Consider the following 26,603-nt stretch of genomic DNA (forward strand, 5'->3'; position numbering starts at 1 on the left):
AAAAGGAATATCGTTTGGATTATGATAGCATAATATTGAGTCTTGGAATATTCTGATATTAATGTCTCACCACCCGAGAAAGATGACCATTTGTACATGGTAACCCCAGCCCTCTATTGCACTTTCGCATAGATATTCCGAAAATATGATTAAGCCCAAAGAGCCCCCCGCAGGGGCTTCTCATGGCTGCGCAAGACCTGCAGCTCAGCTGTAAACTCGAATTGGCCCTGGCCGTGATTTACAAATGTACTTTGCATCGTACTACATCCCATCCATTCGGCTGGGCCGAGTGAGCGCTTCCAACGCAACTTCAGCCCCAGCCGAAGAAGAAAAGGCCGCTCGTATCGACGTAGCTCCTTCAACATAGCACGAGGCCTCGTATTTATGTAATTTCAGTGGGCAGTGCCTGGCTGAATGGGGCCCCGTGGTGGTAGCCTTAGCCAGTGTTGAAATCTCACGAGATACGCTAATTATGAAAGTGCATTCTACGCCTCGTGGCCCTGAGACATACACACAAACTCAGGCCACTTATCCCGGGCTGTTGGTTGATATAACTTTCAGAAAACGATGAGAAAAGAAACATCTTGACCAAGGGAGCGATGGAGTGTTGCCGACTCGGGAAATCCGTACCGAAAAGCCTCACGAGATATACTAGACATGGCTAGTACGGAGTCATTGTTGGTCGTATGAAGAGCATGGATTTATTCCTGCTTAGCAGGATGCTAGTATCAACCGTTGGCTTCATGCATGTTAGAGATTGTGGGTGCTCTGGGCGGCTCTAGGACCAGGACAAGGCCCGTGAAAGGCCGAGTGAGATTTTAGAGGATGAATACTTCAGCGTGGGTCTTCTCCAGAGAGGATGTCTTGTATATATAGAAGCCAGTCAGACAGTACTTTGGAATAACCATTTCCCTTTGTGACTTTTAACTTCAAGACACTCGAGCATTCGAAATTCATGGGGCTGTCTTTTCAATTGGCAGCTACATGAACGAAGAATTTGAACCTTATATCTGTCTATTTAAAATAGAGCATCGCGATGAGGCTCAATAATTTTCTTTTTCTAGCCTATGCATTTACTGCAGCTGCAATCTCCATACCGCAACTTGAGACACGCAAGGATAAAAAGCATGGTTCGAAGCCCAGACCATGCAAGGGCAACACAGCTCACAAGAGAACGAAATGGTGTGACTACGACATCAACACAGACTACACAACCACGGTACCAAATACAGGTGTCACTCGTGAATATTGGCTTTCAATTGATGAGATGACTGCTGCTCCAGATGGAATCTCACGTCCTGTAATGGCTATCAATGGGACTATTCCAGGACCTACGATCTATGCCAACTGGGGAGATCATGTCGTCATTCATGTCACAAACCATCTCCTCGAGTCTATGAATGGCACTAGTATCCATTGGCATGGTATCCGTCAGAATTATACCAACCAGAATGACGGCGTTGTGTCAATCACTCAATGCCCGACAGCACCTGGGTCGACTATTACTTACAAATGGCGTGCCGCGCAGTATGGATCATCATGGTATCACTCCCATATTGGCTTGCAGGCCTGGGAGGGCGTTTTCGGAGGTATCATTATCAATGGACCTGCGAGCAAGAATTACGATGTAGATAAAGGAATGCTGTTCCTGAATGATTGGTCGCATCAGACAGCAGATGAGCTTTTTACTCATGCTCAAACTATAGGACCGCCGACACTAGATACTGGTCTCATTAATGGAACAAATAAGTATAATGAGAGCGGTTCATATTTCACCATGCGGGCTAATAAAGGCGAGTCATACCGTCTACGAATCGTGAATGCGGCCATTGATACACACTGGAAGTTCATGATTGATAATCATAAGCTGACGGTTATTGCAATGGATTTGGTTCCAATCGAGCCGTATACTACTGAATACGTCAATATTGGAATGGGTCAGTTCTATAATTCCTCCTGAAACGGGTGTCCAAAAAGGCGGTTTATAGCTAATATCTGACCTAGGGCAACGATATGATGTGATTGTTACTGCAGACCAGCCAAAAGCTAAAAATCACTGGATTCGTGCTATACCTCAAACAGATTGCTCCGAGAACCACAATGTGGATAATATCAAAGGGATATTGCACTATCATGGCAAAATAGCAACCCCGACAACCTCACCCTGGGGCTTTGACGATATATGCGTCGATGAGGACATGAGCAATCTTGTTCCCGTCGTCTCTAAAAATGTCGCAACAGCAGGTTGGGAAGCCTTGACAGACGTGACCGTTGGAAGGAATAGTAAAAACCTCTTCCGCTGGTATCTTAATAGCACCACTATGCAAGTTGCTTGGGAAGAACCTACTTTGAAACAAATGTACCAAGGAACAACTCATTGGGAGGATTCCAGTGGCGTCATTGAGCTACCAAATGCCGATGAATGGGTATACCTTCTGATCAATACTACCATGCCGGTTGCTCATCCAATCCATTTGCATGGGCACGACTTTTTTGTCTTATCGCAAGGCATTGGTGCTTGGGATGGCACAACTGTCACATCCAACCCTCCACGACGTGATACCGCTCTTTTAGAGAGTACTGGTCACTTACTTATGGCCTGGCAGACGGATAACCCTGGGGCATGGCTTGCACACTGCCATATTGGTTGGCATACTGCTGAAGGATTTGCATTGCAATTCATAGAGAGATATGATGAAGCTAAAGAGCTAATTGACTGGGACTATGTAAATGATAACTGCGAATCTTGGAATACATATGATGGAGAGTTTGATATCGAGCAAGATGATTCAGGTGTATGATCATGCCTGGAATTAAGGCTCGTGGGGCTTTGGACATTTTTTTTGGCAATTTTGTACCTATTCGCACTTAATATGAATCAAGACAAACAGCCATTCTTAGAGAACTGAGACATGAAACCGTATTTGGATCTCAAAGGGATATAGCATATAACTAATACCACTGCCCTTCTAATATTTCATTGGAAATGACCCACGAATGAAGGCCAAAGGGGCCTTGATTGATCATGCAGAGACACCTACTAGGTAGTATCTCGGCAGTGTTTACACCTGTTCAACTTGCTAACCTCGCTCTCTAGTGACGCCATGCCAATCTTTCGTCATACTGCCGATTTCCCAGCATCCAATGAGATTTGAATAGACAAATTCTTTGACCAGGTAAAAGCCACAGATAATTCTGAATGAGGTTGGGCGGATTTGATACACAAACAGGGGATTCCATGCATCGAAGAGCTATCAAAGGTAACTCCCAACACATTGGAGAGACCAAAGCCAATCAGGACATTTCCATGATGTTAGTATTGTGTGTGCAGGCAAATCAGAGATCCCAGTCCTTTGAACATATCAAACTTAATTCTGTTGCAGCCAGTTATTTTAGCTTTTGACGTTCGATGACGGGGATTCTTACAGATCTACAATCGAACTGTATGTCTGGGGTTCCACGTAGCAGATTGTGTAACCCAACCCATCATCCAGCCCTGCAGCCGATCTATCCTCCACACAGAACATGACCGAACCCTACTCCCCGCCACTTCACGATCGAATTCTCTCTTGTATGTTTTGAAATGGGCGGTTCCTGCCTCTAACTGCTGGTGAGATTGAGATTGCAATTTCTCTGATCCATTCTGACGGTTTTGACTGATCTTGACTGTTGATTCGAGATTTGTTCTTTAATTTTACACACCAAACCCAATGCAGAATGATGCCCGGTAGCGTTTTTAGACTGTAAGCACAGACAAAGTGTTCGATCACAAAGTGGACAAATAATCGGAGACCAGCCAAACTGGCGGTCTACCAGTGGTCTCTACATAGATTAGCGGTCTCGGGCTGAGCACGATCCCAGCCTTCAAGATTCCACCAAACTTACAGAACAGGCCCGCCTTGCTCCTGTATATAAAGCTCCACAAGAAGGGAGAACACCAATTAATACCGACTTCACGATAGACGGGACTCGCCATGTCTGCGGGCAGGCCCAGAAAGAGGCGGTATAAATAGAGTGCTAGCCAATGATCGATCTCCCACTCTGTTGATCACCCCACGATACAAACATCTTGCAGGACACCGTGGGACGCTTGGGAGCAGTTGGTCTGTGCCTTTGATGAAAGAGATTTCGACTGCTGGGGAGCTTGTAAACGCAGCAATCCCAATCTCGCAACTTGTGCAACCTTCATATTGCCCGTGCGGGCCAATTTGTCTTTTGCTTGGGAAGTTTTGATGCCGTATTACCACCCTTTCTGAGTATTGATTACCTCAGGATCAGAGCGGAGTGGGTGATAGAGATACGAGATCTGGACGAATTGCTTGAAGCAAAGAAGAGCGTTTACTACTAATATTTATATCGGTCTCAACTCACGAGCTACTTGAAGAGAATCAGCGATCCAAAACTTGACCTTGACCTTGACCTCGGCTTACCACAAGACTTTCTACGTATCCAGCCATTTGTTCACTTCACTCTCAGCCGCAAGATTGCCGCCGCGGCTTGTCAGCTTGTCACCATGATTGCTTTCTTTCTGCTCGGTAGCCTGGTGGCCTACATTCTGGTCACGATCATCTACCGGGTACACATCCACCCATTGAGCAAATTCCCCGGCCCTAGGCTCGCTGCCGTGACCGGGCTATACGAGGTCTTTTTGACCACTTGGGGAACGGGATCCTTTGAAGAGGAAATTAACCGCATGCATGAAGAATATGGTAAGTTCTGTTCAGTGGGCGTGCTCACTTGTCCTTTTGGCGTTTTGGTTTTCTTTCTCTTTGCTGACTTCACAGGACCCGTGGTACGCATTACACCAGATGAAGTACATGTGCAAGAACAATTTCATGATCCTCGCCATGCCGACAACTGGATCAAAGGTAGCAAGCGTCTCCAACCCAGTCGATACCAATCGGGGTTCAATAGCCCAAGATTCCAAATTAGGAAGCGATCGATGTCACGGGTGCGATCGATCCTCCAAGTGGAGGTGCATCAGATCATCCGAGGACTTGTCCAGAAGCATCAAGTGCACCGGGTATTCAGCTGGCGCGTTCGCTCATTCGCGATGATTCCAAGCCCCTTGCGGATTCCCGTTGATTCACCGGGGGAAAGCGATCTGGAAGATGGACATCAACCAGCCAGTGGTCTCTCCTCTATATCCAAACATGAGCCCCGCAGTCAAATTCCATTGGAGTACCGATCAAGTGATCCAGGGCTCTGGAAAGCTGCCAAAGTCAATGACCGAAGATGGTATTCAGCCGACCGGAGGCCAAAACCAAATCAGTCTTAAATCTTAAACTATGAAGTACCAGGGAGACAGATCTGAAATTAAAGTTGACTGCAGACTTTCCGTACGAGAAAGAATCGGACTACTTGGGTTTGAACCGAAGGCTTATCAGACACATATCATTACAGACCTGGTCGGGGGCACGCGAGCAAACCGGAAAAAGTGGATCTGAACCAATTTACCGTGATGGAATAAAGTTGCACAAAGATGGAGAGAAAAGAGGAGTCAAATTGGGGTCCAAAAACTGACGTTGAAAAGTGAGGAAGTTGAAGCTGAAGTGGAGAAGAGGAAGACACTGGCGCTTTGAAAGGAACGAACGAAGGAACGCGGGGTCCAGACCAGGGTTGCTCCTTCCTTCAAAATCCTCCCTCCCCCACTGCCCGAGTTTGCTCTTTCCTTTTCGTTCCTTCTTTGTTCCTTCCTTCTTTACTTCTCTTTCTCTTCTTTCAACTTCTTTTTTCTTTTTCAATTTTTTCTTTCTTCTTCCCTTCTCCGTTTTATTTCTCCCAATCAAGTCAATATGGTTAGTCCTGCCGTTCCTTGTTCCTTCAATTGCGACAGTCGCATGTCCATTGGTTGCGCCGATCTGAGCTAATTGTCCGATCGCAAAATTCATAGCCTCACGCCGACTCTTCCATCTTCTTTGGCTCAACCAAAGCCGAGATTTACCCTCAATTGCTTGATCAGACCAAGGGCCTGCTTTCCGGTCAGCGTAACTGGGTGAGTTTGTTCCACCGGGATGTCTCAGAGAACATTCTCCAAGATTAGCAAAAATGATGAAATGTACTAACAGAACATCGTCATCATAGGTCAGGTAAGCACTATTTCCAATTACGCTCCGAGAAATGCTTGCACTTTTTTTTTTTGATGAACACCGAGTTTCGTAAATTAACAATCTGTCAGCAACCTTTCCAACGTCTCCTCACTCCTTTGGCACACATTCGCTGCGCTTCCTTCTCCATCCTCCTCTGTCAACTGGACTGGATTCTATATTCGCGATGACAAATTTCCCACCCTCGCCTCGCCCGTCTCTTCACCACCGCTGAGCGGACCTAGCATTGCCAATGTAACAATCTCGACTACTTATGCTTCACCCGAGGACCAGCTTCTGCTGTTGGGCCCATTCATGGGAAAGCCCGCTTGCCAACAGATTCGATTCGGCAAGGGAGTCTGCGGCACTGCTGCCGCCACACAAAAAACCGTTGTTGTACCGGACGTAGAGAAGTTCCCTGGACACATTGCTTGTGACGCCGACAGCCGAAGTGAAATTGTTGTGCCTATTCTTGTTCGGGGCGAGGTACGCTATATCCATGTTCCATGCCCATCCTGGTATTTAACTAATCATTCATAGACTGTCGCCATTATCGACATTGATTGCGCCCTGCCCTCTGGCTTCGACCACGAGGATAAGAAGTACCTTGAGGAACTGGCCGAGATCCTGGCTGAAAGCTGTGACTGGTGAGGAGCTCACTATAAACGATAAAATGATGTATCAGAATGAGATTTATGCGACATGATCGAAATTAATATGGGAAGGGAAGACGATGGGGCGATGACCCGTTTCACAAAAGTCATAAAAGCTCTGAGTTTATTACACTTGGCCAATCTGCTACTGTCACAGATGGCAACTTGTTTATATCTAGATTTTCGTTGGTTAAAGCTTCAAAGTTTATTTGCAAGGGATGTTCAATTTAGATGTTACATTTCGTCCATTGCAAACGTACAATGATATTCTCCATGAGTGTACTGTGTATACTGTAAATCAATGGTTTCGAGTTCTAAAATCCATCAATGCCCATTAGATCACTGATCGTCGATTTTTGATTAATCGTGAGTGTCACGGGAAATACGACGTCGGCTACTGTAGCTACCCAGGTTTCAGGTGAAACGCCAGATCGGCAATTATCAGATTATCAGTCCCTGAACCACACACTTGGATACTACATAGTGCATCTCGCCAATGTGTTCACGGTGTCAGAGTTCAAGTGCGTCCAGGGGTAATTTAATTAATAGCCAAATCTATCGAGATCGTCGTGAAACATTCCCAATATGTTAGGTCTAGACAGTCTAGAGTCATTGAAAGACTGTGCATTCTTAGTAGACTTTTGAACTCAGGATATCTGATATTCCACTTGGATTTTTGGGCAGTACTTGTTGAGGTAACAATAGTAAATGCATTTATATAGAGACAGGGCTTTTCATTTATCTTTGAGAACTCAATATCCACATGCCTACTACTAGCACGCCGGATGGTCACATCATGACCCGCCAGATGATGATGCCCTAGCAATCTACAAATGACATACGATGTCATTCATAGATAGTACTACTATCAGTATTTCACATATATCCCAGAAAGTCTGACCACCCCTGCATCAACTCATAGAAGAGCATTCACAGTATGGATCTGCTGGTTGCGATCATGGATATAATAGCCCTTCTCATAAAGAGCCCAGGAGTATCGAAATCTCGAACGTAAATAGTTACCAATGGAAAAAGTGAAAGAGATACCATATGAGGTGGTATAAATAAAGAAAAAAAATGAAATTCAATTGTCCTGCAATTATCCATCTACTACTAGAAGTATCCCATCAGAGCTGACAATCCAATCTGAAGTTGATACTCAAAAAATACAAAGAACTTCTAAAATCCAACCACAACATCCACAGCATCTCCATCAACCCTCTTAGAACTAAAATCAACCTTCCCAACACAATCCCCATACTCATACGCATTATCCAACTCTCCATCTCCACCAGAGGAACTAGGTACACCAAAAGTAACTTCCGTCTTAGGTAACTGATCACAAGTATGACTCCCCGAATTCCAAGGATAATATTCCACAAATCCAACCTGACTCCCCGCAATACCACCAGATCCATCGGGGAGTGTATAAGACCCGATATGAGTTTCAGTCCCGTCAACCTCATCAATCAGTGTTCCGGCCCAGGTTGTTCCACCCGTATTCTTGACGCGGAGTAGATATCCATGTTCGTAGGAAGATGAAACATCTACAGCGCAGGAAACGCCCGCGCCACCATCTGCGCCATCAGAGCAGTTTTCGTCGGAACTTGTGGTTCCTGCGACGAAACTGGAGAATGCGGCGTGGACGATTGAGTTGCTGTTATTGTCTTCTCGGGGTTGGAGGCCTGTGTATCCGACGTCTTTTTGATTGATGAAGCTGAATTGTTGGGCGTAGTAGTAGCCTGATTTATGGGCTGCGTTGGGCATGGAGATTGGGAACGTTATATCTTGTAGACCTGTGGAGGAAGTATTGGATACTTTCCAGGATATTCCGACGAGGGCGGATGTGGTCTGGAGGAGGGCAAGGAAGGAGGTTTGTAAAAAGTAGGCCTTCATTTTGGAGTATTGTATCGATGATGAGATTGAATGTTGTTTTGTTTTGTTTTGTTTTTTTCCTCCGAGTTTAAGTGCTTCTCAGGTGCATTTTATACTCCAGTTGTAGTAGTATACTGCAGTGTATGAGGATATTCACGGTCCACCTGATGGAGCTTGGACCTATCAAGCCGAAACAACGCGGTGTTTCAGTGCTCTTCAGGCGAGATCTGCAAACTCCATTTGCGTTCACGCGAGGTTACATGGAGTTGTGTTAGATTGTTTGGAGAACTGTGGAATGTCATCGGAATGTGATTAATTCCCGTTCTATCTATAGGAAGGTCACGATGTGGAAACGAGAGGTGCCACGGTGGTTGATAGAGCCAAGATTGGAAGTTTACGATGGATTCGAAAGGACCAAAGTCTGTTGAAACTTGAATAAATATTGTACGATTCATATATGAAGCCTTGAGGCTCACCCAGCAAAAGCTTCTATCTAGTAACGACTGTTATGAGCTTGAGATGCACCGAGTCATTATTGTTGAAAATAAACCGAAAAGACAGATACCTGCTGTAAAGACCGCTAAACTGTCCGACAAATGACAAGAAAGAATCCATCGAGGTCTATGCATAAGAAAAAAAAAGCTTTGATAAATGCAAGTCAGGGTATGTCGTCAAACGCCGAAGAAAAATGTATAACCCAACGAGAGTTGGAATGTCGTAAAATTATAGAGAGAGAAGGTGGAGCAGAAAGGAGCTTTTCAAGAACACTGGCTCACATATTGAGCAGGCTCATTTGTCGTCGCATTGGATTTGGTGATAGCGAATCACCATCCTCGCTAGGACCGATTCCACTGTCCGTCCCGCCGAGTCCGGCGTCGGTGTCAATATCCCATTGTTCGTCTTCAGCCTCTCCGTTCATGTCTTGTTCACCATAGACTCCGCCGTCCCAGCTTTTTTGCACGGCGCCTCTAGTGTTCCAGCGAAGGGCACGTTGGACACTGGTGAACCATTCACCACTGTCTGATACGACGGTGGGAAATGGATATTGGCTGGCCTCGACGGTGACATAGTCACCCTGGCGAAGCTCAACTCGACCTTTGCCATCAAACGAGCAATACGCAGTTGATCGAGATGCATTAGGAACAGCGATGCGGAGAAGATGCGAGTCGGATAGGACCATAGGACGGAAGGAAAGAGTGTGAGGACAGATCGGAGTAAGAAGAATACCAGGGATTGAGGGATGCATGAGAGAGCCGCCAGCGGATAAGGAGTAGGCCGTTGAGCCTAGATTCGTTATTATGGTTAGTCTGTAATCTCAAAGGAGTGTTAAGGGGATACGGCTCAAACATACCTGTGGGAGTAGAGAAGATGCAGCCATCCGCTTGGACAACGGTTAATAACTCATCATCTGCATATAGTTCGAGATTTGACACATATGGTGAAGGGCCCCGGTCAATAACAAGCTCATTCAGCACCTCGAATTGCTCGCCCTCTTCAACGGCGCCCACCTCTGCGCCTTTGCTCCGATCCTTTCGGAAGACGGTACACGTGAATCGCATTCGTAGATTAACCCGCATACCGACATCACCCATAACCCCATTCAAATGCGATTTATAATGTTTGAAATCGAAATTCGTTAGGAAGCCTAGACTCCCCAGTGAGAAACAAAACACCGGCGGCACAACACGCTGGAAGAGCCATGAGGTGAAGAGAACGGTTCCGTCCCCTCCGAGCGTAAGAACCAAATCGAATTTATCTGGGGATGTCCAGCAAAGATCTGGGGTCCAGAAATGCAGCATATGCGCGAACCGCGGTTCTTTCTGCAACAGCCCGGTGGTATCAAATCGTTTGGAGTTCCGCAGTTTGGCATCCACGTAAACGTTGACACCTAATTCATTTCCATATCGCGGCGTTGATAACAACCATTCGGCGACCTCACGGGTCAGATGCACCAGGCTGTTATCGCGAGCTTTGGTGACGATCATAACATTGCGCACGGCACGTTTAATTGGTCTTCGCTGCAATTGCTTCGATACTTCACGAACCCCTGTTGCCGTTTGAACCAAGCGAGAATGCGACAGCCATTCATCATCTGCTATTTCCTCGAGAACCTTCTTTATATTGACCGCGTCGTCGAATCGTTGGTGGAAGTAACATGGCGATTGAAGCAATAATCGTGCCGTCGCCGGAGACCGGTCGAGATAACCATTCAGCTGCAGATTGGACAGCGCCGCAGACAGTTTTTGTGATGAAGCATTGCTCCGTCTTCGCTCACGCACTTTCTCTTTCTCCTTTTCTTTTTCTCTCTCCCTATCCTTCTCTCCATCTTCCGGTGGGGACGAGCCTTCGACAATGTAGCCCGATAACGGACCTGGGGAGCCGGCGCTCTGATGATTATTATTTGCAAAGTTTGCGCGCGATGCCAAGGCCTTCATTATGGTCTGTCTTGGAATGCAATCGGTCGACAGGGCTTTCTGCGATCGACGCCCCGACAAAGAGTTCTGGCGAAATCGGCGTAATGCCGAGGTTCGCAGTGGACGACCTCCGACAGCGTCTTCTTGGGACGAATCTATTCTGAGCGGTGGTCGTGCGGTGTTGTTGATACTTTGTGATATTGAAGATGGATCGTGGAGGGAATGATGAGAGCGAATCTCCGGATGTGTCTGAGATGGTTCTATATGACGAGCATAATCGCGAAGCAGAGCAGTACCGGCAGTCGAAATGGATGGGGGTGGGGCAGACTGAACAGTCGCAGCGACAGTCGGAGATGAGGATGGAGACGGACGAGATGGAGAATGTCCGGAGGAGAGTTGCGTCGCGGTGGTGTCAGATCGGGACGACTCACTGCCGGGCGACGCCATGAGCAGAAGAGACGCAGATCAGAAAAAGCAGAAGAGGACAGGCTGATATGTGTGGAGGAAAGTAATTAATTGGGGCCAGTTGAGCTTTCGGATGTAACGGGGATTGCGTTGGAGTCAAAGCTCAACTCCGATTTGATTCTCTTTGGTGGAACGCGAGAGAATTCCACCGTCTTCCACTGAAATGCAGTAGATCTGTGACTCGTACTGTATTGTATATAAATAGGATGAATTGGATTGATCGGCAGTCTCTGGAGTGAGAGAGGTACTAGCATACTACAATGTATAATGGCATTCACAGGGGGTTTATTCCAGACCCCTCTCTCTCTTTATAAAGATATCTATTCCTGGTTGAATACTGAGTGCTGAAGCTGAATAGTTGATAATTCAAGCTAGAACTAAAAATTTCTTTTCCATCCCTGTGTCTATTTCTGTCTGATTCGTTGTCCTCTCGAATATTGACTAGGGCTTATTGCTAATTCTGGTCGTTACTCTGCTGACGGGGATTGTGCACCACGTCCACTCTTCATTGGCCTTGTTATCTCAGTGACTCTGGTGCCTTTTCTGGTACGACAGGAAGATAGAGAGGCGTTGAGCCTGTGCGACCGAGCGCATCCTCCCCCCCATGATACCACCATCTGCAGGGTGAGCCTGGGTTGGTGTCTGGTCCACTTGACTGTCTTTGACTTCCCTCGGCAGAGTGACAATTTGTTCCATACCTGAAGCTCGTATAGCAGCCCCCAGCAGGGCCAAGGCGGAGATATGATGGGCTGATTGTGGCATCGCTTCACATCGCATGGCACAAAGTACCCTTTCCCGGCAAATTGGGACAACCTTGTGTTCTTCCAGATTTCTGTCCTCCGCCACAAAATACTATCATTCAGACCCGATGAAAATCCTGTTCAAACGGAATCAATCTTCCACATATAATCCTTTTCCAGACGATCTTCCACGGCCTCCCGGATAAATCCCTCTGACTGAGATTCTTCTCCGTCGCCCATCACAACATCCCCGTCCACGTTGGAAATCGTGTTCTCCCGGCAAATGGAGAGAGCACGCTCCCGCACGTTCTCCCAGGTATCAAAATCGAAGCGGCCCTCGCTTTCATTCAGGAGTAAGTGGCTCTTGGAGGTAAAAGCAAGGACATGCAGAGATGCGACAGACTTTGCGTTGGCGACAACGACATCCGAAACAATTTCACCAGACTTATCAACACCGAGTAGAGTCGCGGAGAAGGTCATAGAGAGAGGGACAGCGGCCGAGAGCAGAGCGAGGAGCGAGGTATGAAGGAGAGCGGGCAAAATGGTAAGATACTGTCACAAAGTCAATTCCTGCATGAAATCAAAGAAGAGGATGGCAAGGATAGGGGGAAAAAAAACTTACAGAATCACCACGAGTGACAGTCTCGCCTCCGACAATAGCCAAAGTGATCACTACACCACGACGAGGAAATCCTCGTTCACGACCAAGAACCACTTTGGTTAAGACACTCCGTAAGATTCCCTCCACATAGCGTTCTCCAACACCCGCAGTCGTATTTCCAGGTTTAACAAAGACCTCCACGGTCGCCTCTTCGGGTTTCAAGGCGTCTCGGCGAGCAGGAAGCTCGATGGGGGCATGGACAGAACCGAGCAGATCGTAGCCCGTAGTTGGGCATTTATAGGAGGCCGAGCCATCGGCTCGACTCAAAGTCGACAGTGATACTGTAGGACCAACCATTCTCTTCAATGAAATGTGTGCGATTGGCAAATGACCCGAAAGTTGCGCTGGAGTCGGAAGTGGATGTGAAAGTGGAAAACTGCGCGGCGTCGCACTGCAAAGCGGATTTTGCATGCCGCACTTTGATTGGTCAGTGGTGGAGAGCAACAAAACTACCATTGAAGTATACAATAAATCAAAGATGAATGGAATAAACATACATTCAAGAGCCGGTAGAGGTAGTAAATGTTGAAATTGATGAAATGATAGCATTTTTAGTAGTAGTAATAGGAGTCTCAGCTTGAACTAGTAAAGTAGAGGTTACTTAACCAGTACAGCCATGGGAAGTATGTAACTACTTCATGCAACCTACTTAGTGAATTAACCTAAGTAATATCAAGGGAACTATTGCACTGTTTAGAGGTATAATATTGTAAGTGTATCTGCTATTTTCTACAATGCTTCAATCTAATACCATGTCTACTACGAGTAGTTGCCGGATGTACACTGCACCATGCAAGTCTTACTTAATAGTTACTACTAACTAACTGACTGGCAGACAGTTCAAGTATCTGATTGTACACGTCACATTGCAAATCTCTTGGCTACTCGGCTTCGATCCATACTGGCCTAATCGTATGCCCAATGCCGAGTCTCAACACGACGCAAATACTTGATCCGGCGCGCCGAGATCTTGGACAGTGGCGTCTCGGTATTGGCAGACATGCAATGCACTCATGACTCTGGGGAACCATGGATACTGAAGGACGCGGGGGTATCATCATCATCCACTCTCAAATAAACCATGAGTATTAGAGAGACTCCATGGCTAATAGTTTAGTATATGCCTGAAGTGTTCAATATTTATCGACGGATCGACAACCAGCTAATAGGCGAGCATCCTCCGCATGGGGTCTCATCATCCCCAGACTCATCCCGCATCCAATCACTGCTGTCTTTCGAAATAGTGGTTTGGTAACCGGTACATATTCTGTCGCAAGCTCTCATTCCAAGATTATAGAAGCAGCCAAGCATCAGATTTGGTGTTCCCCAATGATATTGTCTTGTCCCCCCGCTCACGATAGAATCCCCCTCTTTTCCATACAAATACAAACATTCCTGTTCTTCCATTCTGTACTTTTCTTTCCTTTTCTTTTCTTTTTTTTCACTCTGGTCTGTTTCGCTCGGATATATACTCGCCGCCAAAGGTAAAAGGATCTAGTAGACTAGCTTGGCTCGCACAAATCGATTACTATCTGTCGTTTCTTTGAAGTTCTTCACTTTCTTTTCTTCTTTCCTTTCCCTCCACCTACTTGAATGGGCATAGAGACAACTCCCGATGTCGAGGAATCGACGGAGCCTCCTATATGTGCTTGTACGGAACCCCATTCACATGCAAATCGTACAAGCTTAAGTTTTGAGCCGTGCGACCCGAAAGAGAAGTCTACGACGCTGCCATCCACGGCCACACATAATCCGCCTACTCTGAAGCAGCAACACACCTCAAGCGAGTCGGCTGATAGAGGCGAAGATCGACTAAGGAATGTCCATCTGTTGGAGATATCCGAATTAGCAAGGCTCCTGGGGTCAGACCTACAGTATGTATCCATTCTCTCTCTTTCGACTAGAGAAATACTATTTCTCAATATCAAACTGATTCTTTCTTACTCTGAAGAAATGGACTTGCCCACACCGAAGCGGAATTACGCCTTGGGCGCGATGGCCCGAACACTATTCGCGAAATGGAGAGTATCTCCATCTGGGGGATATTCTTAAGACAGGTTTCGAACAGTCTGACGATAGTAAGTATAGCCTGTGCATACCACACCCGGAGGACAGAAAGCTAACCAGTGTCTTTCAAGGTTCTACTTATCACCATGGGTCTTTCCTTCGGTATTGATGATTATATAGAAGGAAGTGTTATCACAGCCGTGATTCTGTTGAACATTATCGTTGGGTATGTATCGAATAATCCCATTGAAAGTCAATATGGGACCTCTGCTGAACAGCTTAGATTTGTCCAAGACTATAAAGCCGAGAAGACCATCCTTTCCCTTCACCGTCTATCTGCACCGGTGTGCAAGGTCATCCGAGATGGAAAGCTGACCTCCATCAAGGCCGAGTCAGTTGTCATTGGGGACATAATCCGGTTATCAGTTGGTGATGTGGTCCCCGCAGACTTGCGGCTATTCGAGGGGATGAACATCTCCACGGATGAAGCTCTCTTGACTGGAGAGTCTCTTCCTGTCCAGAAAACGCCTTACGCTACACTCACCTTGCCGGATATACCCATCGGCGATAGAACGAACATGGCATATTCTGGTTGCAGTGCTACACAAGGTCGTGCTGTAGGTATTGTCGTTGCAATAGGAATGGCAACGGAAGTGGGAAAGATTGCTCAACTTCTCCAAGACCAGGGCACTATGGGCGACGCAAGCCCCTTTTACCGGGCCTTGTATCGTGTCAAATCATTTTTTGCCAAAATATTAGGCCTCGTCGGTACTCCTCTGCAAGTCAAGCTCAGCAAGTTTGCTCTCCTCCTATTTGCATTAGCAATTCTGCTTGCTATAATCGTTTTTTCGGTCAATCTGTGGGATGTCGAGGGTGAAGTTCTAATTTACGGAATTTGTGTTGCAGTGGCAGTCATTCCAGAATCACTCATTGCCGTGCTGACAATCACCATTGCAGTGGGCACGAAAGCTATGGCGAAAGGAAATGTCATTGTTCGCAAATTGCAATGTCTTGAGGCTGTTGGAGGAGTAACCAATATCTGTTCCGACAAGACAGGAACCTTGACACAAGGAAAGATGATCGCTCGATCAGCATGGATCCCCGGGGCCGGCACTTTGACAGTTCGTCAAACGACAGATCCATATGATCCAACTAGTGGTGTGGTCCAGCTTGATGAGATTGATTGGAACTCAGACCTTCCAATAGAGAAAAATCCTGCTCTGGATACATTCCTCTCTGCTCTTTCTCTATGTAATCTTTCGCTTGTACAGGAAGAAAACAACACATGGACCGCAATTGGAGAGCCAACTGAGATTGCCCTGCATGTTCTAGCCATGCGCTTCGACTTTATCAAAAGTAGGGTCATTGAAGAGCGGAAGTTACATCCGTATACCGAATATCCATTTGATTCATCCATCAAGAAGATGACTGTTGTATACAGCAATGCGGATCGTGGCATCAATGAAGTGTATACGAAAGGTGCTCCGGAGGCCGTGATTCCCTCGATATCAATCAGCGAGGGAGAGAAGCAAATCATCCGCGATACCGCAGATAGAATGGCGGGAGAAGGGCTTCGAGTCCTCTGCATTGCGCATAAAAAGACGGAAATGGCTCAAGATGACCTCGTCTCGACTCGAGTGGCCGCCGAAAGCGATCTTCAGTTTGCGGGTTTAGTCGGGTTATACGACCCGCCACGCATTGAAACGGCCGCAGCTGTACGCAAGTGTCAGAGAGCTGGTATTACGGTCCATATGCTCACAGGAGATCATATCAAAACGGCCACTGCTATTGCCTCCGAGGTTGGTATCTTCGATCGCGTAATGGCCCAAGCAAAATCACGAAAGGTAGTTATGGCAGCAGATGAGTTTGATAAATTGACCGATGCTGAGGTGGATGATATCGAAGAGCTCCCACTTGTCATTGCAAGGTGTAGTCCAGCTACCAAAGTGCGCATGGTTGAAGCTATGCATCGTCGTCAGGCGTTCTGTGTAATGACTGGCGATGGAGTCAATGATTCGCCGGCCCTCAAACGGGCTGATGTTGGTATTGCCATGGGTAAGAATGGAAGTGATGTGGCCAAGGAGGCTGCAGATATGGTACTTACAGATGACAATTTCTCCTCAATTGTGAAAGCTGTCGAAGAAGGTCGCCGTCTTTTCGATAATATCCAGAAGGTATAGATCCCCCCCCCCCCTCTTCCAAATGAGGCATTCGATTGTTCGAAGCTGACCTTTGCAGTTTCTGATGCATCTTTTGGTTTCAAACATTGCCCAAGTAATCCTCCTTTTGATCGCTCTTGCATTCAAGGATACCGGAGGAGACTCAGTCTTCCCACTCTCTCCACTGGAAATCCTATGGGCCAATCTTGTCACTTCTTCTTTTTTGGCCGTTGGTCTGGGTCTGGAAGAAGCGCAGCCTGATATCATGTATCGACCACCACATGACTTGAGGATCGGAGTCTTCACTCGCGAACTTATACTCGACAAGATGATCTACGGGCTTTTCATGGGCTCACTCTGCCTAGTCTCATTTGTGTGCGTGATTTACGCGGCCGGTACAGGAACTACTGATTTGGGAGATGGCTGTAATCAAGATTACAACCCAACCTGCGATGCCGTCTTTCGAGCCCGTGCAACGACATACGCTACACTGACATTCCTATTGCTGGTCACAGCCTGGGAAGTCAAACACTTTTCACGATCTTTATTCAACATGGATCCTGTCAATTTTTCTCAAAAGTGGTCTATATTTCCTACATTATGGCGCAACCAATTTCTCTTCTGGGCAGTGATAGCTGGTTTCGTGATTGCGTTCCCGGTCATATACCTTCCAGTGGTGAACCAAGTGGTTTTTAAACATCATGCGATAACATGGGAGTGGGGTCTTGTGTTTGGCTGTTCAGTGGTCTACTTGGCATGTGTAGAGAGCTGGAAGGCCGTGAAGCGTGCATTCGGTATTGGAAGTGGCAGGAATGTGATTTTGACACTGGAAGATGCAGAGACAAGGGCTGGTCTTGATACATTTACCCCACTGTCTCTCAGTGCTAATGCAAGTGTGGAAATGAAGTGAGACTGAGAAAGTGATTCAACATTGTATCGGAGTACCGAAAGATTCAACACGTCGGTATTGACTTGAAGATATGGCATATATGGATTTCTTTTATTTTTGAATCAGAATGACGAATTAAATTGATCTTTGACGCATTACTTGCATGGGGACATGTAAAATTGGGTAACAAAATCTGACATTTTCCCTTGTACTAACACCATGCCCGTGGACCTAGGCTCTGATTCAAGGATAACGTTTGGTAACTTGGTGTGAAAGCTGCAATGTAACTGAATAATATTGTTGGTCTTGGCTAAGGAATTGGCCAATCGAGGCTTTAGCTTGTGTGTTAGGCCTTTGTTTGAGTCGTTTGAGAGGCCTTACACTAATTCCCATTAGTGTATTGAAGCAGGTGCTTCAATACGCCACCCATGAGACACATCAATGGGGGCGCCTAAAAGCACAAGGACCATGCTAAGATATTTCAGCAGTCTCGTCCTACCATTGAGAGCTCTATGGACAAAACAAATACTTCAACGACTATAGAATTTGGCACTTCACGAGTAGATGCATGTTTGACATGCGTCAGTCTTTTCCGGGGACAGAAGAAAATCTACAAATGGTGGACCTAGGTCAAGTAAATAAAGCTGGCCTTAGATTCTAGTGCACTATACACCTCATCGCGTGAAAGCTCAAAATAGATCAAGTATGGTTCTCCCGGGCTCACTCAATGTCTACTAAAAAAAAAGGGGGATAAAAACCTATCAAGGTGCCCCAAGAACCTCGAAAACACACCGTCAGCAGTCTCTTGAACATTTGAGAGAAAAAAAGTGATCTTACTCTCAGGAATGTTCACTCCCTTGAGGTCAGCCAGCAGGAAGGAAACTGTGTTTGTATACGTCACCCTTCCAAAGATTCCAATTCGAACCAATCTTTAGTACTGCTTTCTAACATATATTTAGTGTAAAAATATGTTAGAAAATAATGTATACTACCTAGTATACTACAATACCTGTTGTAGTATACACTTATACCGATGTGACCTGCCACCTTGATGGTCGGGTTTGGAATGGTACTTCTGGTGGTCAGCGTGCTCATGGACGGAAGTACTACCGCAGCTACAAGCTGGTCTGCTAGGAATTAGCTCGAATATACTACTCAACTAGGCACTACAGCAGTTTTTGGGGAGTCGCAATTGTGATAAGTTGCTGTGCATACTAGTAAAACCGTCTATCAAGCATCGTGATGTTTTTCATCTTTTTATATTTTTTATATTTTTTATATTTTTTATATTTTTTATATTTTTTATATTTTTTATATTTTTTATATTTTTTATATTTTTTATATTTTTTATATTTTTTATATTTTTTATATTTTTTATATTTTTTATATTTTTTATATTTTTTCGTCGAACGAAGAGAATGAAAAGTGAAAATGAAATTAAAATTAGGCTCCGGAGATCGCCATCGAATGATTAATTCAATGAAAAATGATTTGTTTTCGGCTTAGATGGTGCGTTTGTAGCCGCCAAAAATTTCTCGGCAGTATTTGAATGGGATTTCAGTAAACTGCATACATTAGATCTTCTTAGCTTTTCGCACATCATACCAGAAAATATTACAAATTCTACCAAGACCGATTTTATACTTCAACGTGCACGAAGGTCACATGACTCGGAAGAAACGCAGCCACTGGACCCGTTGACAACACTTCAACACTTCATTTCTTCTAATGTGAGCAGATGAATTACCCAAAATGCCAGCAGCTCCTCTGAAATCAACATCCCTTCGCAGATCGTGCCAATCATGTGCGAAAGGCAAGAGGCGATGTGATCTGCGCTCTCCCAAGTGCAGTAGATGTCTGAACAGGGGTCTGGATTGTGAATATATCAATGCGCCTCTAGCTGTGTCAAGCACATCACGGCACTCCGTCAACAAACCGTATTCATACCCCCACCAATGGCCCAGCAAACTCTCTAGCCAAATACAACCCCCTCCGCGACTAGAAATCAGAAAAGAATACAGCAAATCTACTATCCGATTTCTTGTGAACGGAATACGAGATCTTCCAAGGTCTTATGCCCAAAGCCAAAAGACGCTTTTCGTTCATCCTGAGGTGCATGGAATAGAGATTGCAATGCCACTTCGCGATGTGCATTGGCTCTGTAAATTGCATGTCCAAGCAGAAAAAGCAAAGCGTGCCCAAGATCTAAGCCCTTTGCTGCGAAGAAAATTGACAGAATATGCGCGGCGCCTTTCTGGTGCTTTGGGTATTGAAGACCTTCTTGGATACTCACAAGCACTGATTCTGATTCATTGTGTTCTGGCTTTGAATGAGGATGATCGAAACGAATATTGTGACACAATCAGTGCTATGCTTGAATGGATTGCTGAGCGACTGTGGCAGCAAGCCCCCCACGCAGCTTCCCTCATCATTGAGCCCTAAACGCGCTTGGTTGCTTGCTGAGAGTGTTCGACGAACAATTATTACTAGCTTAGTGCTTCGCAGCGCTTATTCATTACATAAAAGGAGCTATTCAGTTCGTACGCCATTTGTCGACGCTCTTCCATTTGACACACGTCTCAATCTATGGGATAACGACTCCGAAAAGGAATGGGAAGATCTTGATTCGGCATCTAATACCTCGATGATATCCTTACATGAGTACTCCGATGCCTTAGAGCATGGCCGAGTGCACGACATGACACCGTTCTCCGCATTGATCTTGGCTGCCTGCAAAGGGAAAGACATCTCTGCCGTACCGTTTCCTCCAGCTAGACCATATGTTGTTAGCTGAGCTTCGGACGTCTAAGAAATTTCTACTCTTAAGTCTCATCAGCGATGCTTTACAAGTCGGATTACCAGTGGGATCACATTTTCAATTCAAGTCCATTCATCCCCACACCAGAGGCACATCATAGGCACACCATTTGGATGGTATCGCGGATGTCAACACAGTCTACTCCCATATCCGGGCCCTTCAAAAAGAGAAAACTTTTGATATTTCGCAAAGATTCAAGTCTATATTGAATTACAAAAGGAATCCTATACAGAAAGGAACAAAACAGTATCTTTTGGCGCGTGGGTGAATGCTGCAAGGGGATTGGTGCGATGGATTTCAAGGTCGCTTGGGTCACACCATCCGCCGTTTCCAAAAGACAGATTGAGCATTCGAGCCTCTTGATATAAGAGGGCCAAAAGAAAAGTCGTTGGGAATTCCAGTGAAGGGGAGTTTGGCAAAATGTTGCAAGGGGCAAAACTGTTCTCATTAGCAACCCAGGTGAATTCGGACCATGTCAATTAGACAATTCAATTGTCTTCATCGTCCTGGAATTCCACCCAGGTCTTCATTTTCGCTCGCACATGCTCACCGTATAAAACAAAGCCTTCATCCCCATCGACAGATCGAACAAGGCAATTTTCACCGGGCTCAAAGAAGAAGGGGACACTTATTCTGCCAAGTGCCTGTGTTCTACCACTCTGTTGGCTAGTGACAGCCGACGCAGCCGCTTTCATCTGGGGTGCGCGTACACGATGCATGGTAGCGACAAATCTTCCACCAGATACCTTAGCCATAAGGTCTCCAATATTAACAACCAGGGACTCAGGAATGTATGGTGCTGCAACCCATTTTCCGGAGGAGTTGCGTACTTCAAGTCCCCCAGTTGAATCTTGGTGCAATAAAGTGAGAATTCCACTATCGGTGTGAGGTGTGCAGCTCAATTTGACATCCTCCGATTCTGTAGATCCCGACCCCGAAGCGGCCGATGCCACAGGAGGATAGTGAAGCAATCGCAAAGTGCTCAAGGAATCTTCCAGATAACTTGCGAAATAGTCGGCAGGTTTCCCGAGGGATGCGGCAAGCAGTGAGAGAAGCTTTGACGCAAGACCCTGAAGCTCTGTATAAAGTGTTTCAAGCTTCGGTCGAGCTGTAAGCAGATTGTCCTCTGGCCACACATTGGACTCGGCGAGATTGAACTTTGTATTGGAAGAACTAGCCGATTGCGTACGAATCGGTTCTGCGGGACCCATTTCGAATCCTTCTTTCAGGTTATCGGACGCTAACTCGGGCTGAGTTGGAAAATAACTTGATGCTCGGAGATCTGTCAGCAATTCAGCTTTTTAATACTGGGGTAGAAAACTAGTGACCCTCGATATGTGTTGTGATGGTTGCGTCGGAAAGACCGCTTAGCAAGCTTCATCTTTTCTTCCTCTGGCAAAGCAAAGAATTCTCGTGACATTCCGAATACTTGCTCATGGCTGAAGCTCAAAGGGACATTCACAAGATAGGCGAATCCAGTCGTAGCAAAAACATCGTACAAGCGTTTACTGAGTGCCGTCAATTCTTCCGTTGATGCCCCTGCGGGATTCCCGAGAGGACCAACATCCACAATAGGCAGTGAAGAAAAGGAAGTCGTCATTTTTATGAGATTGTATGGTGAACACCGAGAAGAAATGGAACAAAATTATCAGATTAATGCGGGGCAGCCCGGGGATCTTATAATAAATGGGATTTCAGCGTAAACGATGACACAACCAATCCACATAGATCCCCACCCCCTTGGGGTAGGAGGTCGTGTGTCCTGCGTGGGCTCCCTTGCACCAACCACAATCCATCAAAATGCGGTGACCATAGGAACTCACGGGCTGAGATCACAGAGGAATCATTGGTAAGAGGTTAAATTAGAAAGATTCGTATCTCTACGTTGAGGGCTGTACTATGTTTGCGGCTTCAGGAAAGAGAGACCTTGCCCTCGCACGTTAATGGAACACAAGTTTGATTCGGCTCTTCAGTAGAAACCCCCAAACGTTCTTCTCTTGCTAACCCATATGTACATCCGCCACCTTTGGTGGGAATGCCTCGTTCCCGACATGCCATTCCAGGAATGAGGCGGGGAGACCCGATGCTTGATCCACCTTCTGCCGTGTGAGAGTTGTAACCCAGGGGTTCCCTCAGAGAAGGCCCCAGTTGTGAATATTGGCCTTTTCCAAAAGGACAGGCTAAAATAGCATCGTTTCCCAGTGGAGAGGCGGACTGCTAGTGATATGCCCGCGTGCATTTTCTCTAGGTCTGTGCATATTTTTCTACTGTAGACAAGTGTTGAGCATACAAAAGTGATCTGCATAATGCTCAAAGCAAAGAGGCTATGCGAGATATGCGAGGTTGTCTACTAGGTACCCTCCGACTTCTACGGCTCTACCCCTATGAGTATCCTCAAGACCGTCACTCTCTTTCTAATAGAACTACTAGTCGCAGTAACTACCTGATGCGGCGACACGAATACTACTAGCAATATGCCAGTGATTCTACTCTACGAATTTGACCGCAGCACCCACTTTCGTAGACAGTAGTTGTTCAACAACTAAGCTTACAACTATGTAGCAAGTATCGCAAGATTATCTAATCTTAAGTTTCAAGTTGTGCCAGGCGTTTTCAATATTCAGAATTATGTATTAGAGGATAGTTATATACTCGAACTACTAATTAGTAGGTTACTGTACTTGCCAGCAACATCATGACAACACAACTCCAGATTTATAAACAATCACCACGAAAATGTCTCCTCAAACAGATCGACTGTCTTCTCGCCTTGCACATTGCGAACAGCCTCACGAACGCTATCACCCAGGCCACCAGGGCCACATACACTAACCGCCAGGGCTCCAACCTGCTCCGCTTTTTCGTTCTCTAGTAACGTTTGGAAAGATGGCTTGCCGTAACGCACGTTTACAGGGATATTCGATGGGGCGCATTCAGTCCACGGTGTTTCTGGCGCAGGAAGATACTCTTCGAGCGTGTCCTTGTGTTCGGTGACATGGACGCTCACAGAGAGCATAAGACCAGGAAATTGGAAATAGGTTTCTCCTTTCGGGTTGATCGTGCTGTTTAAGGAGTCATGATTGAATATATCAGTCATCCAATTGTGAATCCATGTCAAATGATCTAATGGAAGATGTTAGTGTGTATTCAAGTTGTCGGAAACGAGAGCGTGCCTACCTAGACTCCGAATCATCCATACAAGGTGCACCTTGCGAGTTGCCGTCTTCCGAGACGCGAAATTTGTAACAACTTCATGTAGATACGACATAGGATGTGTAATGCCAATACCACCAGCAACAAGGAGCAATGTTCCGTACGATTTCAGTGAATGGATACCACCGAAAGGCCCTTCTGCCAACGCCAGCGCCTTGATTCTTCCTTCAGGCGACTCTTCAGCTTTATCCAAAAGTTTCTTCGTAAAGCCATCCTGGCCCTTAATCAGAACAGACATAGTTGTAGTTTCTGAGCCACCCAGGAGGGTTGCAATGGAATCACTCGAGCTTCGCTTCTCATTTGTGTTCAGATTTTCGGTGCCAGCTGAGGTCCAGGCAACCGTAAATGGATGAGAAGTCCAAAGTCCGAAGCAAGGCATGTAAAGATACATATATTGACCGGGTCGGAAACTCCAGGCTCGAGAGACCTCGACATCCACGCGTGCAACTGAACCTGAGAGAGCTTCCACTGTCGCGGTCGTACGTCGCTTTCCACAATTCCTCCAGATCAAGATGCCTAATCTACCGGCACGCTTTATAAAAGTTAGCAAACATACATAAGGTTGTTTAATACTCATAAACAGTCACATACGTCAAGGCCCCAAAGGATGAGTGTACCCAAAAGGACTTGTTGCTGGAGCAGGTTCTTCAAATGGTACCAGAGAGCGACGAATGACATAATGGCGAGAGCGATGTGGAGGTGCAAGAAAAGCTCGTAAAAAGAGTGTCGAACCGGCGATACTGATTGCACGACAATAAACAGAAACCCAAGCAAGGCCTGTTGGAGAGGGATTAGAGACTTGATTCAACTCCGTTCAAGCTGTTACGAAAACATACCACAAGGCCATAAATATAGAAGGGCATGTGCCAGATTGTATCAAGAATATAATTCATACCATCTGCGTTTTGTCAGTTTATCATATTCATCGTCTCTGAACGAAAAGAATAACATACTCTCCTGTGCTAGGCTCGCAAGCACGGCAGCCATGTGAATGACAGCATTTGCAGCAATCGTACGGCCGACCCAGCGATGCATGAAATTAAATGTATCGAAAGGAAGACCGAGTAATGGGACTAAAGGATTATTCCTCCCCGCACTCAGGACCAATCCAGGCGTATTCATCACTGCCAGGTGTCCGGCAGCGTACTTGAGTTGAAACATCTTTTTGGGAAAATTCTCCCACCAATCCACCGTGACAACCACAAAGATGAAGTTCATCAGAAGATAAATCACCAATAAGACAACTTCTAATCGAAGTGGTAATGAGCCCATATGAAGTCTTAGAAATCGAAATTCACGGCTGTGGCGGGTACCCCATAGAGGTGCATAAAAAAGATGTTTTTTGAGACTGGCATTAGTGGAACCGGTTCGCGCGAGTTGACTTTGATCGTCGATTTGTCTGGCTGTTTTTGATCGGCGATTGTGTCGAATTCGAACAGCCGTTCTCCAAAAGAATAGCAGTGCGACGAAGCCTCCAACGGCAAATAGAGGAACAGCCACGAAGGGGTTCATTGGTGGCTCCCCGTGGCCATTTCCCTTAAGTTGAACACCCATTGTTCCATGCGTTTGTCGGGTTGGAATGTATTGATCGGAGCAAGGGAGTGGAGGATGCCGCTGTCAACCGTCCAACACCGTGACTGTGGATGCGCAGCAACTCCTAAGAGGCTGATAGCGAGGAGCAGGAAGGAAATATGGAAAGAAGGTGTTTGATCGTAATGGAAAGATAAATAACTGCAGCAACGCGCGCCCAGGATATCGCCGCCATAAAGTTGTATTTGGCTTTCTTGGCCTTCGGCCGCACCTGGATGCCGTCATCGACCCCTGGAGCTTTGAAGACAGGACTTCTGCCGAATTAGAAACATCGTCATTCTTCGAAGGGTAGATCTCCACACGAAAACGTGAGTGTAACCGACCGAATTGGGTAGTCATAGATCAGGGCTAGCTTAAGCTTAAGCGGGTATGTGGGCTGTCAGTGGCGGGTACGGCGCAAAGTCTAGATCTTAGCTCCCGCCGACCCGGACTTGCCAAGGAAAATATTGAGACTGCGTAATCCAGCTGATCTCACTGAATCCAGGAAGTTGAGCCGGTTCTGATTGGAGATTTGCATTGCCGGTCTCAAAACAGTTCGTGGTTGTTTGTCGGCAACCCGAAAACGGATGCGGGAGATGCGTGTTGCCGTCTTCGGCCTATCCCTTGGTTCCCGCTGCCCTCCCGGTTGTCAATCTACATTTATTCCGACAACTACATTTTGATGTGATTACCCCTGGATTAATTCAGAACACTCAGAAGGCCTCTTTTTCGCATTTCCGATGTTATTCTTCCTACAATGACGACAACTGAGATCTAAACGTCATTTCCATTAGATCGCGCGGAGCCCCGTACATCGTGGGCGTGATTCCGATAATCCGGGACGCAACTGCAACGTTGATAGACAATGGTCCAGTTAGTTGAACGGTGGAGACAAGGTGACATGTGACGCAATTTCTTCAATATTCAAATAGAAAAAGTTGACATTGTAAAACTTTAAGTCTAGACCCCCTTCCATGACATCGTAGGGTAGCGATTCGTTAAACAAAGAGAAGAATAGAGAGGGGAGTACCATTTCCTGATGTGTACATATTTT

At 46.1% G+C, this 26,603-nt stretch overlaps 10 protein-coding genes across 10 annotated transcripts; 5 read left to right on the forward strand and 5 right to left on the reverse strand.

Moving 5' to 3' along the window:
- Nucleotides 1-1,036: 1,036 nt before the first annotated feature.
- N7469_004871 (CAZyme family AA1) lies at nt 1,037-2,801 on the forward strand (the record flags this gene model as incomplete). The annotated part of the gene is made up of 2 exons (XM_056643791.1): nt 1,037-1,937; nt 2,005-2,801. 2 exons carry the CDS (start codon nt 1,037-1,039, stop codon nt 2,799-2,801), a joined length of 1,698 nt encoding a protein of 565 aa, XP_056503203.1.
- A 1,712-nt stretch (nt 2,802-4,513) lies between these two features.
- N7469_004872 (uncharacterized protein) lies at nt 4,514-5,278 on the forward strand (the record flags this gene model as incomplete). The annotated part of the gene is made up of 2 exons (XM_056643792.1): nt 4,514-4,709; nt 4,785-5,278. 2 exons carry the CDS (start codon nt 4,514-4,516, stop codon nt 5,276-5,278), a joined length of 690 nt encoding a protein of 229 aa, XP_056503204.1.
- Nucleotides 5,279-5,795: 517 nt separating this feature from the next.
- Nucleotides 5,796-6,737, forward strand: N7469_004873 (GAF domain-containing protein; the record flags this gene model as incomplete). The annotated part of the gene is made up of 4 exons (XM_056643793.1): nt 5,796-5,810; nt 5,894-6,003; nt 6,179-6,572; nt 6,627-6,737. 4 exons carry the CDS (start codon nt 5,796-5,798, stop codon nt 6,735-6,737), a joined length of 630 nt encoding a protein of 209 aa, XP_056503205.1.
- Nucleotides 6,738-7,918: 1,181 nt separating this feature from the next.
- Nucleotides 7,919-8,635, reverse strand: N7469_004874 (uncharacterized protein; the record flags this gene model as incomplete). Its single annotated transcript, XM_056643794.1, has 1 exon — nt 7,919-8,635. One exon carries the CDS (start codon nt 8,633-8,635, stop codon nt 7,919-7,921), a length of 717 nt encoding a protein of 238 aa, XP_056503206.1.
- A 751-nt stretch (nt 8,636-9,386) lies between these two features.
- On the reverse strand, nt 9,387-11,475 carry N7469_004875 (putative NAD+ kinase Utr1; the record flags this gene model as incomplete). The annotated part of the gene is made up of 2 exons (XM_056643795.1): nt 9,387-9,898; nt 9,966-11,475. The coding sequence occupies 2 exons, from the start codon at nt 11,473-11,475 to the stop codon at nt 9,387-9,389; spliced, it is 2,022 nt and encodes a 673-aa protein (XP_056503207.1).
- An 899-nt stretch (nt 11,476-12,374) lies between these two features.
- Nucleotides 12,375-13,191, reverse strand: N7469_004876 (putative exosome complex subunit Rrp46; the record flags this gene model as incomplete). The annotated part of the gene is made up of 2 exons (XM_056643796.1): nt 12,375-12,785; nt 12,856-13,191. 2 exons carry the CDS (start codon nt 13,189-13,191, stop codon nt 12,375-12,377), a joined length of 747 nt encoding a protein of 248 aa, XP_056503208.1.
- A 1,296-nt stretch (nt 13,192-14,487) lies between these two features.
- Nucleotides 14,488-17,970, forward strand: N7469_004877 (putative potassium/sodium P-type ATPase; the record flags this gene model as incomplete). Its single annotated transcript, XM_056643797.1, has 5 exons — nt 14,488-14,768; nt 14,846-14,972; nt 15,033-15,127; nt 15,185-17,075; nt 17,140-17,970. 5 exons carry the CDS (start codon nt 14,488-14,490, stop codon nt 17,968-17,970), a joined length of 3,225 nt encoding a protein of 1,074 aa, XP_056503209.1.
- A 2,112-nt stretch (nt 17,971-20,082) lies between these two features.
- Nucleotides 20,083-20,391, forward strand: N7469_004878 (uncharacterized protein; the record flags this gene model as incomplete). The annotated part of the gene is made up of 1 exon (XM_056643798.1): nt 20,083-20,391. The coding sequence occupies one exon, from the start codon at nt 20,083-20,085 to the stop codon at nt 20,389-20,391; it is 309 nt and encodes a 102-aa protein (XP_056503210.1).
- Nucleotides 20,392-21,255: 864 nt separating this feature from the next.
- Nucleotides 21,256-22,367, reverse strand: N7469_004879 (isopenicillin N synthase family dioxygenase; the record flags this gene model as incomplete). Its single annotated transcript, XM_056643799.1, has 2 exons — nt 21,256-22,033; nt 22,096-22,367. The coding sequence occupies 2 exons, from the start codon at nt 22,365-22,367 to the stop codon at nt 21,256-21,258; spliced, it is 1,050 nt and encodes a 349-aa protein (XP_056503211.1).
- Nucleotides 22,368-23,492: 1,125 nt separating this feature from the next.
- Nucleotides 23,493-25,534, reverse strand: N7469_004880 (ferric reductase family protein; the record flags this gene model as incomplete). The annotated part of the gene is made up of 5 exons (XM_056643800.1): nt 23,493-23,890; nt 23,945-24,512; nt 24,572-24,757; nt 24,817-24,878; nt 24,934-25,534. 5 exons carry the CDS (start codon nt 25,532-25,534, stop codon nt 23,493-23,495), a joined length of 1,815 nt encoding a protein of 604 aa, XP_056503212.1.
- Nucleotides 25,535-26,603: the final 1,069 nt, after the last annotated feature.

The sequence above is a fragment of the Penicillium citrinum genome (assembly GCF_028827155.1).
Source record: "Penicillium citrinum strain IBT 23319 chromosome Unknown utg000003l:1.0-4596430.0:1.0-4598250.0, whole genome shotgun sequence".
Taxonomy (NCBI): Eukaryota; Fungi; Ascomycota; class Eurotiomycetes; order Eurotiales; family Aspergillaceae; genus Penicillium; species Penicillium citrinum.